The sequence below is a fragment of the Indicator indicator genome, chromosome 29 (assembly GCF_027791375.1).
Source record: "Indicator indicator isolate 239-I01 chromosome 29, UM_Iind_1.1, whole genome shotgun sequence".
NCBI classification, from domain to species: domain Eukaryota; kingdom Metazoa; phylum Chordata; class Aves; order Piciformes; family Indicatoridae; genus Indicator; species Indicator indicator.
The window spans coordinates 11,088,539-11,102,101 of NC_072038.1; the positions used below are offsets into that span (position 1 = coordinate 11,088,539).

General features: G+C 45.1%; 1 protein-coding gene across 1 annotated transcript in view; it reads right to left on the reverse strand.

Moving 5' to 3' along the window:
- Positions 1-13,563, reverse strand: part of RHBDL3 (rhomboid like 3) — a 59,261-nt gene that overhangs the window by 10,407 nt on the left and 35,291 nt on the right. The window contains exons 4-6 of the mRNA XM_054393844.1: positions 6,256-6,480; positions 5,395-5,543; positions 1,010-1,122 (exon numbers count right to left, since the gene is read on the reverse strand). Of these exons, the coding sequence (XP_054249819.1) occupies positions 1,010-1,122; positions 5,395-5,543; positions 6,256-6,480 (487 nt within the window). The remainder of the gene's footprint in view (positions 1-1,009; positions 1,123-5,394; positions 5,544-6,255; positions 6,481-13,563) is intronic.

Here is a 13,563-nt window from a genome sequence, read left to right on the forward strand (position 1 = left end):
GGCTCACCTGGCACAGAGGTGTGATGTGTACACACACATCAGTGAAGCCCCAGGGTTTGGTAGATGGATCTGTGTGGAAAAGCTGTGCCTGGAAAGTTATGGGCTGGAGACCACTTCAGTGCTTATTAAAATAACAGGCAAGGGACGGTGGAGCTGGTCTGCTCCTTCCTTTCTCTGCGTTAAATAGCATGGTGTTTGTCTAGTCTTGTGTCCTAGTCCAATTACTGTTTCCAGAGTCTCTCTACTGGAATGGAGGATTTATAGCACCCAGTGCTATTATGGAAAAAAATAAAATTATGTAGCTGGGGGAAAAAAATCACCATAAATCTTGACCTAAGGCACTCAGTCGTTGTCTGAGTTCCACTGTGAAGACCTTGGCTGTTCTCACACACTCCCTCTGTTTTAATTAGATGTTGATCTGTTGTCAGCTAACTTTCATTATCTCCAAACTGCTGGAAATGCCAAACACAAATAAAAGTAACACAGCACAAACCAAAAATCAATCAAACTCTGTGGATTCATGATTAAATGAACTTCCAGATTGCTGTGCACTGCTCACAGCCTACAACCAAACACTTGTTGCTTACTCAGGCTGTAGAAAGCAGACAGCAGAGGGCAAATGGGGGAAGAACTGGCACAGGACCTGGAAAATAAAGACTCTTCATGCAGGGGTGCTGGTGATGCCACCTTTCTTCCAGGCCTCCATGGGAGATGAGGAAAGGAACAGCATGACCTCCACATGCAGGCAGACCACCTAAAGCAAGGCCATGCTAAAGCAATAGGTTGTTTGTGCTTTTATTTTAGCACATTTCCTAAACGGAGCCTGTGGCTGCTTAGATGTTGGATTGTAGCAGATTTCCCACTTGCAGCCTCCAAAAGAATTTACATGCACAGAAGATCAGTGGCTGCCCTTGTCCTACACCCAAATGTCACAAAACATTGCTCCTACACCAAAGTCAGTCCAGACCATGTCCAGATGCATCCAGGGGCATCCAGAGATGTTACCTACCTGCCACAACTCCAGCAACGTACACGAAGCTGATCCTCGCAGCTCCATGCACCATTTCCAGAGGAACCCCAACCAAGAGCTGAAGGACAACATTGAGTCCAAGATGTTCTATCCTGTGGCAAGGAAAAACAACAGTTGTCCTCTTTTCTAACTCTTTGTCTCCCTTCTCTATCCCTGAGACAGAGATACCTTGGAAAGGAGATCAGATAGCACCTGCTTCACGAAGGCAGATAGTAATGCTGGGAAGAACAGTGGTTCCTGACAAAGACAGCCCAAGAGTTGCGATCTTTCTTCCCTGCTTGCTCTTCATTATCTTTTTCAGATCCACTCAGGTCCTTTCAGGGAAAGACCTCATAGCATGCTACATTCTTAATGAGACTTTTTTATTTTTTACTTTTTTTGACTGAAGAGTTTAAATGACTTGTCTAAAAAAGCAGCAAGATGGCAGCAAAGCCTGGAACAGAAGTCAGAAACATGACCTGCTCCTATCTTCTTCTCTCCTAATGATGCAGCCTTCCCCGCACATACGATATTAAGTGAAGAGGAAGGCAAGCCTAGCAGTCCTAGGGCACTTGCCATTCCCTTGTGACACGTAATGCCACTTTGCTGTTTGTGCCATCTGACACTCACCCTTTGTTGTGAGCATGGTCAGAATGGGAAGCAGAGGTGAGACATAAGGTGTGTTCGCTGAAGCTCTCTGTTCACCTGCCCTTGTTCCCTTTACAAGCAGTTATAAAACTGCTGAACACAATGGGAAAAGCTGGGCTGAGACCAGGCTTGGAGAAAACCCCACAGTGCACATTGTGCAGGGCCTCTTGCAGCCTAGAGGTAGAGAGTCTGACAGCTAAGATGTGTGTGTGTCGTAAAGACTCCAGTGCAGCAGTTTTCTCCTGTGCTGAATCAATAGTTTCAGAGCAAGTTCTTTGTTGCTTTAATCAATAGTACTCAACAAAACTGTCTTGCTACTTTTCAAAGCTCTATACAAACATTTACCCATCCTTTGCCATCTGCAGCGTCTTCCAGGGAGGTAAAAACAGCACCAGGCCCCATATGAGAGTCCTTCTCTGCACCAAGCTAGTGCCTTGAGATTTACCCTGGACTCACAGGGCTGTGACCTTGCTGAAAGGCCATGTCGCACTGCACCCAAGGGTACAGTTTTCCATATGAACAGTGCCTGAGGCTGCTCAGGTGGACCTAAATGACCCAGTGGCACCCTTAATGAAGAAGGCTACCATCTCTAGGGGGAAAGAGTGCAAAGCAGCCACTACATTGCAAACCTACATCCTATTTCTTACAGGAAAAGGATTGCTCACAGCCAGCCACTAGCAATCTTTGCTTTAAGTTCTCTGCATCGTCCCTGTTTTGGTCTTTCTTCATGTTTCCATAGTAATTTCCCACTGCTAGCAGAGAACAACACTGATGGTGAGATGCAGTAATGACAGAAGAGAATTTGAAGCTGGATGGGAAAAAACTGCCAGAAATGATGCTGCAGGAAAAAGTCCTTTCCAGATACCTTAATGGCTTTGCTTCCACAATTTCTCTCCAAGGATAAATTTCTCTCAGCTCTGCAATTTGTCATCATGAGAAACTGCTGCACATGGCTGAGGGTGGTTTGTTACCTTGCTCAAGACTTTTGAAGCCACCAGGCACGGCGATAATGCTGGCACTCGTTCTGATCCTGCATGTTCACAGAATCTAGGAACTAAGTTAGGAACAACCAGCAAAGGTCAAACTGAGATCACAGAAATGAGTCAAAGCATCCAAGTGACCTTCTACTGAGGGGCAGAAGCACAGTCAACATCATGAGGTAGCACCTGACACTTTCACACAAGGCAATGGCTCTTAGTTTTCAAAGGAAGCTTTTGTAGGAGCTCAGTAAAGTTTATCCTAGACTCTGAAGTAACTGCTCTGATTCACAGCTGTCTTAAAGGACTTTCCAGGAGCAACCCCATTTAGTTCTCCTCCCCTCCGTGCTAAGAGCTTTGAAGGCTGCACAGTCAATAAGCACCCATAAAATATAATTAGCCTTTGCCAGTGCTGAATGTGTCATTCTTGAAATGATTATTTCATTGATTTATTGAAGACTTCTCTCCTTCCTTGGGACCAAACAAATGGGGCCAAGCATCAATGCAAGTCATTACTTATGGCAGTGTTACAAATGCATGGGCCCCAGATAATCAACGTCGGCTTTCCATGAAAGCAGGAGGGCAGAATTTACAACTTTGCCTTTTCAGCCCTTGACAAAGCTCCCTCCAGCAGGACCAACACACAGTCCATGCATTTTTGGAATCTTTCTAGAGGCACAGCCAGCCAAGCCCTAGCAACTGCAGTCTTCTTGGACACCTTCTGGCTGTCACTTGCTCTTCAATAAAGCAGCCTGAGTGCACCAGAGGAAGGAGCAGCCCACATTACCATTTTAAAGTCTCAGCTGGAAGCAGGCTAACAATAGACCCCGTGGCATTGTGTTAGCCTCTCATTTGAAAATGAGAGGAGAGTGATGGGCTTCCCCTAGCAAACGTTATTACCTTCCCAAGATTTATCTCTTCTCCCAATAAGAAAGGAGCTTAGCACACAGAACTTAGCAATAAATGGACATTTAGCCTAACTCCAGATACTGCAGCTAAATCATGGGGTTTATTGTTCCAGCAGGGCTCTCCATTCTTTAGAAGGCTAGGTAGCTAAAGAGTTTGGAATCTATCACAAAAACAATGAGTGCCCTGCACATCACCTTCCTCACTCTTCATCTCTGAGCCTGCCACAGATGGGAAATAAACCTGAGAGATTTTTCACTTAGCAAGTGTGAAGAATGCCAGAGACCTGCCTGCCACAGGGTGACCTTGCACAGGTTAGGAAAGCATGCCACAGGTGATTGAATGGATTTGAATTATCCTTGTGCAGGTGCTTCTCTTCAAACGCATCCCAAAGCCATCTGTGCTTACATAAGTGATACAGTAGAATGCCACCAGCAGCAGAAGAAAACCCAGATGCAATTTAGCTAACATTAGTTAAAATTAAGTGTTTCTTCCTTTTATAAACCCAGTTTTGCCCACGTGCTCAGCAAAGGAAATTTCCAATTCTCATTTTATACAACCAGCTTCACATCTAAGCCCAACAGAACTTGCAGAATGAAATCTACATCCAACATATTTCTGGAGGGCTTTAGCAACCAGGATACAGAGGTTACCATGTTCAGCAGTTTTAAGTATATTTTTTTTCCCACTCTCCCCCTGGGTTGAATCTGCTCTGTCCTACAATTTTTATCCAGAGATCTGGGGCACATCTTGTGCTCAAGGGCAATTACACACCAAGGCAGCTATTCCATGACAGAGAAGAGATATCAGCATGTCTTCCATCAAAGATATGGAAAAGGGAAAAGAGCCTTTCATAGGAGAACACTGACTGATGGGAATATAGGCTTTCTATTTAAGAACAAAGGGGCTTTATCCAGTTTCAAACTATAAACTACTGCTAAAAAGCTTGTTGCTGTGATTTGTCAATGACAGAACTAAAGAAAATTGCAATTATGTGCCAGGAATGTGCAAAGATAATGATCTGAGAAGCTACTCAGAGGGGGTAGTGTGTTTTGTACAAGGATGAACTTTCCTGTGACGCTCACTCATCACTATGGCATCACAAACATCACACACTGAAGGCTCTTTGAACCCTGAGACGACTGGCACAGTTGAAAAGCACAGAATTAGAATCCCCATGCCTTGAATTGTCTTCCCAAATCTGCTACATACCTCCTGTGGGATGAAAGAGGATTCATTTTAGTGTGCACCATCGCTTTGCATTTTGCATTAGATGGAACATTCTGTGTCCATCTGGTCAGCTGAGATTGGCAACTCTTCAACTGCTGTTTGTACAGTGTGTTGGAAATAGGCACTCAGTCTTGAGTCAGGCTTCTAAGCATTATCTCAGTCCCTTCAGAAGGGACAACGTTACTAAGTGATGACACACCACAGGCACAGGGAGCTTAGCTGACCTTTGCAGCCTCAGTTGGGAAGTCTAGCAAGAATACACCATGTAGCTCTTAAACATCAGCCCGACATCTCTGCAGACTTGTTCTACCACTTGTTCAGCTCCTCTCGAGGGACACTGCGATTCCATTTGGAGAGTTTTAGGAAGCACACACTGGGAAGGGCACAGTAAGAGGAAGATGTGGTCCCAACACTGTTGGGGAGAAAAGCAGCACTTAAGTTCCTTACGTTGCCTCCTCCCTTCAGAGAGCTGCACAGGTTTGCCCCTCACTGCCCAACAGCTTCAGATTTCTATGCACAATTAAGAATTGATTTTCAAAAATGTGTCTGATCTGATTCTGTCCCTTCCATCTCCCTCTCTCTGGGGAATCTCAACTAGGGGGTACCTCCACAGTAAGTACTCACCCTGCATGCATGAATATGTAGGTTAGGTACCTCCAAGCCTGAGCACGGAGCTGAGGATGGTAAAGCAATGCATTCTTCAGGTACAAGGGATGGCTGACCTGCAGCACAAATCTGTCCAATACCACTCCGTTGTAAAGAAAAAAGGCAACCTAGAAGGGCAGGGAGATTCCTTGGTTAGCAAATGCTTTCTCTCCCTCAACAGCACTTTGTAGCTCAAAATCATGGAGAAACACAAGTCAAATGTACAATATTTTTCCTTCCATTTGACAGCTTCACACAGCATGGAAGTTCCCTGTTCTGAGGAACATGCAACACCTTGGTATTACTCTGTATGCAGCTTTCTGTAACACACTAGCCACTGAGTCAGAGGAGCTGAGCACCTTCCTGATCAGTGCCATATTACAGCCTTCACTGTGCTTTTCTGATCACAACACTCAGCAACTGAGCAAAGACCTCATTTGGGCAGCAGATGAACAGGCAGGAATACTTAATCTAGTTTCTCTTCTCTTCTTTTTCTCTCCATTCACAGAACAGAGGCAACTACCTTGGAATTTTTCTTTTAATTGCATTATTTGTATTACCAGTTTTCCTGGAACTGTTCAGATCCTCACTCCTCACAAACGTCTGCCAGAGTTTCTTAAAATCTGTAGTTTCATATAGAGTTGTTTCAATGGTTAACAGCCAGACTTGGAGGTGGATAGGATCCCACTCTCTGCTCACACACAGGTAAGCCAAAATGGCTATCAGCTTCATGTTTCTTGTCTAAGTCTAAGCAAGTCCCACTCTAGCCCTTGTTGACGTCCCCACAAAGCCCTGGGTGATGTGGGTGGGCTCCCAGAGAGAAGGCATTAGGGTCCTTGCCTCCACAATAGTGATGGTGATCATGAACCAGGGCGGGGGGCAGCAGGTGTAGCTGTCATAGTACCACTTGCGGTCGATCTCTCGCGGCAGGGTCTCGTAGGCCACGTGCCGGATCAGCCTCTGCGAGAGGCTCAGCCCTGTCTCCTCCAGCAGTGCCTTGCTGCACAGCCTCCTGTTGCCCTGCAGAATGGCCTGGCGGAAGCTGTTTGACCTTTTGTTGCTCATCTGGGGGAAAGGAAAAGGAAGAAACAGTGAGGACAAAGCAAGGCCTGGCCCTTTGTGAGGAACAAAGTTGCAAGAGCCACAGAGACAAGACAAGCAACTAAAGTGGCATACAGGCTGTCTTAGCTGCTGTAAACCTGCAAGAGGAAAGGATTTCTTCTTTTAAAGCAGTTATCCTCAGAGGGGCAGATTTTGAGCTGGGCAGGCTCTGGAGGGTACAGCTCGTTTGTATGTGCATTATCAGCTTACATACAAAGACTTAGCTGCCTATCTTTCTGAGCACACACTTTCCCAGTTTGGATGCATAATTAAAGCAATTGCATTTGCAAATGAGGCAGATGGAATTTTATGCCTAGCCTGCTTGGGGCGGGCGGGGGGGGGGGGGGGAACAGAAAAAAAAACCCAGGAGCTTGCTCCAAGATTTGGATAATTGCTAATTAGCCCTGATGTCAAACAAACCTGCTGCATTAGAGCACTGGTGGTGCTGGCTGGGTCTTTGGCAGGAAGGTTTAAAAGGCTAACTGTGCATAAAGACTACTCTAGACGGACCTTTTACAGCAAGAGGCAGCAAAGCAAATGTGACAGCCTGGTCTCTCTTCTGAAAGTATTGCTAAGTGATCTCAGAAAGCACCCAGAGCTGACCAGAGACAATACTCAACAGCATTGGCTTCCAGTTGTCTTGGAGCATGCTGGACTCAGATAATAGCTCCAAGGCAGCAAAGCCCAGAGCTTGTGCTCCTGGTGCCCAGGCAGTCAGGAATTGTTCCAAGCTGGACCAAGCTGCTTAAACACAGTAATCACTGCAGGGAGACACCTCCTTTTAATCACTGGAGGAAAGCAAAGGGGTCATATGAGGTGACAGCACTGCCATGAGTTCTCCCAGCAGCTGTCCATCGCTCCTCAACCCTCTGTTTACAGAGGAGCCTGTCCCTCCAATGCTGAAATTCACATATGTGAGCAACGCTGACAGGCAAATGATCCATTCGGAGTTTTTTTAAATTTGGGGGGGAAATGTTGTTGCTCTTTCTGAGTTGTTTTAATGAGAAGAAAGTTTACCCTATAAACTCTTTCTCCTTTCTTAGTATTTCTCCTGCTTTTCTCATTCATAAAACACCTGGAAAAGAACACTTCTGGCAAAAGAAGAAGAAAAGGAACAAAAGTTATCTGTTCACAAACATCTTTCTTCCAGTCTTCTCAAGACTACCATCCAAAAACCTTTAGCTAAAACTAGGGAAGATTTTTTTGCTTCAACAAGTGCCTTTATCTACTTATTGACCTCTCTGTATCCACAGAAGAAAGCTTCACCCAGGGTTAGTTCAGAGCAACCTGTTGGGGCATATGCTGAGCACATTCCCTGACAGAGTTAAATCTCTTCTCTCTGGCTTCACTCCTCTTCTGAATGAGAATAAATTCAGACTGAAACGACAATTTTGCCTGCTACAGGCGAAGCTACCTGACAGTGGACTGAAGCTGCTGCATGCTTACGGTAGTTACAGTGATGGGTGATTTTCCTGCCTGCCACAAAACTGTCAGTGCTGTTCCTGGCTGCAGCACTTCAGTGGAAAACAGAAGTGTTTCCAGAGTCAGCCAAAGAAAATCATCATTGCAGCTCAGCATCAAGAAGTGCTGACTACCCTCAGCAGATGATCACCTGCAACCGCTGCCCAGCACCCCAAGGAGGATATGATCTCCAAAGGACAGCACAGCTGACTGCAAGGGCTCAAGCAAATACAACACTCACAGAACCCCACAGGCCTTTGGATCATGCAGTTTATCTCAAGCCAGGAGGTGAAGGGCATGGGAAGAGATGGAACACTAAGTCACTACTGCTGCTCTCATTAGCTCTTGATGAGAAGCCTATTTTGTTCCTCAGACTGACTTTGGAAGATTCAAATCTTCCCAAACAGAGGGTCTTGTACAATACCACAATTTGCTGGCTTGATTTTGGAATTACATAATACTGGTATTTATGAGCCAAGTATTTAATCATTAGCTGAAAGAGCACTGGGCTCCTTGTTGGCCTGCACATTATTATGGCTCCAGAAGCAGTTCACCCCCCTTCTCTTCATGCAATTGATCTGAGACTTCTTTAACTACCCTGATATTGAAGCTGTAGGCAGATGGGTGCAGCAAAGAGTAAGTGGAGAGGGAAGGCAGCAGTGGGGAACAGCACAATCCCTTAGTCCTTTGTGTCTGAAGAAAGTTATTACACAGAAAGCAAGAAATTCCCCTTGCAAAAGAGCCAGGCTGAGAGGACTGGCAGCCATGCACCATGCCACCTCTGCTCTTTGGTGGCACCACCCCAGAACAGAACCTAGCTTACTGCTACAGCTCTGCTGACAGGATGGGATTGAGACATCTGCCAGCCAGGAAAAAATTCTTGTACTTAGTTCTGAAGCTGCCTTCAACGCTGAAATTCTGAACCTAGGCTGAGTCTTCACCATCCAGTGCAGGACAGTGCCAAACCTTGGCCAAGCACAAAACCCTGCTTTGTCCAGCACAGATGCCAAACTAAAGCTAATCTGCAGCTTGTGCTGGAAGCTGTCCATTCCCACTGGCAGACCAATTTCTCTGTGGTGCTTGGCTATCTGTACTACTGTTGCTGCTCAGATAATCAACAGCCAAGTCATGTAGCAATTCCCCATCTCCAGTTTCATGGCCTGTGGGGGGCACAGGACCCTTTTCAGGGTTTTCATTCAGCCTCACTCAGGAGGTTTTGAAAAACATGGATTTCTGCCCATGGCCTCTTGGCATCTTTGAGGCTGGCCTACAGCTATTTTTAAACACCTATACCACTGTGACAAGCAATGCATTCAGCTCTCCAGCTCTGATCCTCCAAGACAGAACACTAAATCAGAAGTTAGGATAAGCTTTTTAAAAGCCTTGGTCAGCCCCAGTTTTATAACCCACTCTACTTACAAATGCAGCCTCTCCAATCAATTCTGCTTTCAAGATTCCCATTTATTTCCTCCTCTCACTCTGCACTTCTACAAAATGCTAATGTGGGTAAAGGCAGCTTCTCCCAAAACACACAGCTCAGCATCAAGTTCATCTGTCACAGATGTTCACATCCTCTGAGCAAACCTGGTAGCACTCTCCCAAACAGTATCAAATGGAAAAAAACCCCAAATGCCAGCTTCCAAGCAGTGGCTTGCTCTGGGGATTCAAGAAAGGTTAGAGACAGGAGAGACCAAATAAATTACCCTGGTCACTGCAGGGATATTCCCTGCTCAAGGTTCTGTCTGGACTTCTATTAAATGTGGCAGGTTTAGACCTTTCAGCATTTCCATTAACAGTGGTAAACCACATTCAGATTTCAAGGTGAAGTGCAAGAACACTGCTTGCAGGGCAGGACTAACATTGCAGTTCAAATAATGTGTTGAAACACAGCAAGCTGGAAATTCAAACCCCCCAACACTTCTCCCAGGTTTCATTGGTGCTTGGAAGATTCCACAACCGAAAGGAATCCAGATTTAATCTTCTGAAGCAAAGGGCTTTTAAATCTCTTTGTAACATTTCCACTCATGTGTGTTCTAGGTACACACACAACTGAAACAAGCAGTTAAGACAACATTGTGCCTCTCAAATCTCAACTGTACATGACTGAAACCAGCTGAGGAATCATGGATAAGGATGGAAATTTCTATGCTAAGTCCCACTTTCATTGGCATATTGATAACTGCCAGGCTAGTGTACTTGGAGGAAAGTTCTGTGCCAGTGTGTAGCCAGTGTCCGTGGTTGCTAATTCCTAGTTGCAGAGGTTAGTTAAAAATCTCATTAAACTCCACTGGCTCTTTGAAGAAGCAGCTGAGAGGCTGAAATCACCTCAAGAGAGCCCCATTTAATGACACCATCAGTGTCATTTAGAAGTTTTCCCCTGATCATTTTCAGTAAGTTGTCTAGAAGGGAAAGGTCCCAACACAATGTCATTAAATCAAAGCATGTGAACTCCACACCCATAGGGCTCCAGCTCAGGGCACTGGCTTGTTCTAAGCACACTACCCTTAAACTGAGTGGATCCTGAAGAGTCTTTCCATACTGCATTGCAGACTCTTACAAGTCTATAAAGGTGTTAAAATCAGAGTGGGCATTCATCATTTCTCTTCAGGCTAAGCCACACATCAATTTCTACAAACTGCTGAAGCTGTAAAGTGAAATCTTCCATTGAAACAGCTTGTTTCCCACTTAAAATATTTCAGGAACCACTTTGGACTCTCTGGTTTTGTTTGTGGGTTGTAACCCAAAGCGTTTTATCCCTTCAGCCAGTCTGGCCATCTCTTCAGTTACACAGAATATCCTGCCAAGACAGAAAAGCTTTGTATTTAAACCTTCACCTTTGCAGAATTTGCAGTTTGGTGGTACACAGAGCAAGCCAGAGAGGAAATCATAAAAACTGGAGGAAATCTTTCTTTGGAGGGTAAAGTGTGCTGGCAGCAGCAAAGTCTGCATCAGGGTGACCCAATTATTGTTCACAGTGCCTAAAAGCATGTGCTGCTGACTGAAAATGAGGCAGAATTAAACTGTCCCCAGAAACCAGCAAGGGCAGGGAAAGCAAGGCAGGTGTTAATTCTTGATCTGGAAAGCAAAAGATGTGCATTTAATTAGCTGGGATAGTTTGATCACTACTGAGATGTTACATCAGCTTCAAATCACTGCAAAGCTCCAGCTAAACATTTCTGTTAGAAGCAGCAATGTTTTGTTTTTCCCGAGTCACAGCAACTCTGCCTCAGCTTACTAATTGCCTCCAAACACACTGAAACACCATTGCCTTCAGGGAACAGCATTAGTCCTCAGCTATTCTAGACCAAACATGGCTTCCCAAGCAAATGCTGGTTTCCCAGCACCTGGCTCTTCCACTGACTTTGCAAAACTGTAAACCCCCAAAGAGGTACAACTCTTACCTCTTTCCATCTGCTGGAGAAACAGACCCATGAGACATAGACAGGCCTCCACAAGTCTCACCTTAGGTCCACCTGATTTCCAGCCCTGCCCTTTGAACATGAGATGCATAGCAGGGACACAGAAACCTTCAGTGTGTACCAGGGGCACCTCCCAGGGTAGTGTCACTGTTGGAATGGGGAACAGACACATTCTCTTCCCCTTAACTCCATGAGCTACCGTCAGAGCCTGGACTGGCTCCACATTGCCCCTCTGGCAATCAAAGCAAGGTCTCAGAACCTCCATTGCACCCCCTTTGTCTCTGCTCATGTGACTGAACAGGGACACATCCAGAGGGCCACCATCCAGCCTGTTCAAAGCAAAACCGCACATCCCCAGGAGAAGACAAGTAAGGTCGAGACAGGGAACAAAAGAGGCTGAGTCTCTCCAGAGTCTCACTGCTCTGCTCTTTAGCTCAGTTACAGTTCACAGTACATTATGTGGAGCAGTCCAGGGCCGCCAGCAAGGACTGCTGTTCAGCAAGAATCCCAGCAAATAACATCTCAATTGTAATTACTTCCTGGCTTGTCTCCTCTCTAAAAGTAGCAAAATTAGTTAAGCAGCTTTGTTCATTATCTCCTCCTGTGGCCTGTGCTGCTTACAGCCAGATTTTTGCTTTGCATTTTCAGTGTCTGCCTTCACAACACAGAAAAGCAACAAGACAACAGAAATGCACAAGACACCTCCACTTGCACAGCAAACGCTTTCAGTTTTCAGTCCTGTCTCAGACACAAGATAAGAAATCTCATCTGCAACTGCTTTCTGCCATTCTTGCAAGCCCTGGTGTAGAGACAGAAATGGATATGATTGCAGCATTGTGTTTCACAACTACATGAGATGAATTTCATACACAGAGAGGAGAAATCCTTCTGAAAGAGCTGCCTGTCTGGTTTTTTTACCATCCTTTTCTGTTTGTCAATCATACCAAGAGTCTTCAGCTTCCCTGAATTTATTTATTATCCAAATTATTTACTGAGTGACTTCTAGGGTCTATTCTCATCCCATAAAACTTGCAGAATTCAAGCTGCTTTGCTGAGTTGAGAACAGGCATGTGTTGTGTATGGGTCTCCTTAGTAAGGTGAGAAGTCCTAGAATTACCCAATTTGGTGTTTCTAGAAGTTCACAACTCAAGGCTTAAAAAAGAGAAGACCCTTTCTGTTTGATTGTTATCAGCATTAGCAAAGCTGAGAGAAAAGCAGAGAGGCTATGACATCCCAGGAACTGACCCTGCTTCCTGCTGGGTTCTGAGAGACAACACACGTTTGTATTGGTTTTGGCTGGGATAGAGTTAATGTTTCTCACAGTGGTTTGAGCAGGCTCCTTCCATCCCCATGCTGGGAAAGAAACCAAAAAGAGCTGCTTGTGAGACACACACAGAGGAGTTCCCTTCCTTCTGTACCTCTGCTTTGTCAACTGTACTGTAATGCATCTCTGATACCCAGCCCCACTCCTCCCCTCAAGGCCTTTCCAGTGGCCAGAGTTTTATTAAAGCAATTGTACCTCTTGTTCAAAGTTTCTGCACCTTGGAGACATTTGGGAGGCCATGAGATTCTCTGATCACGTCAGAGGAGTATTTGTTCATGAATATTGATGGAGAGAAGAGAAACCACACACCACACTGAGCCATGCTTGTAAAACCTTTGTGGATCTAGTAAAAGGTCAGGCCTTTCCTTTCCATAGCGAGCACCACCATGTTTGGGAGTGGATCAATTCTTTCTAAGCTACTGAAACAGCCAAATTAACCTGAGCAATAAGCAGAGTTGGCTGACGAACACCAAGCACAAGCATGCACTTAAACACCACTGTATAGTTTCCAGATTGACACCTCTAAAAGTGAAGGAAATCACTGATTCCACAGTGATCCTGGGTCGGCGGCTTTCCATCAGAAAGTTCAAAAGACAAGTTTGGGAGCAGGAAACTAGAAAGAAGAGAAGGAGCCCTAAAAATGTTGGATGTTGGAAATCAATAGTAACTGTAAGAGGAGTGAGAAGGGAGTCACCATTTGTAAGTAGTTTAATGTTCTGGCATTTGCATTGCCTATTGATTAGAAAGTGAAAAAAAATGCAAATGAGGGTGAAGGGACTGATGACACAAAAATCAATGGCTGCTTTACAGGAGTCATTCAATAGTAGTCAAGGAAATTTGCCA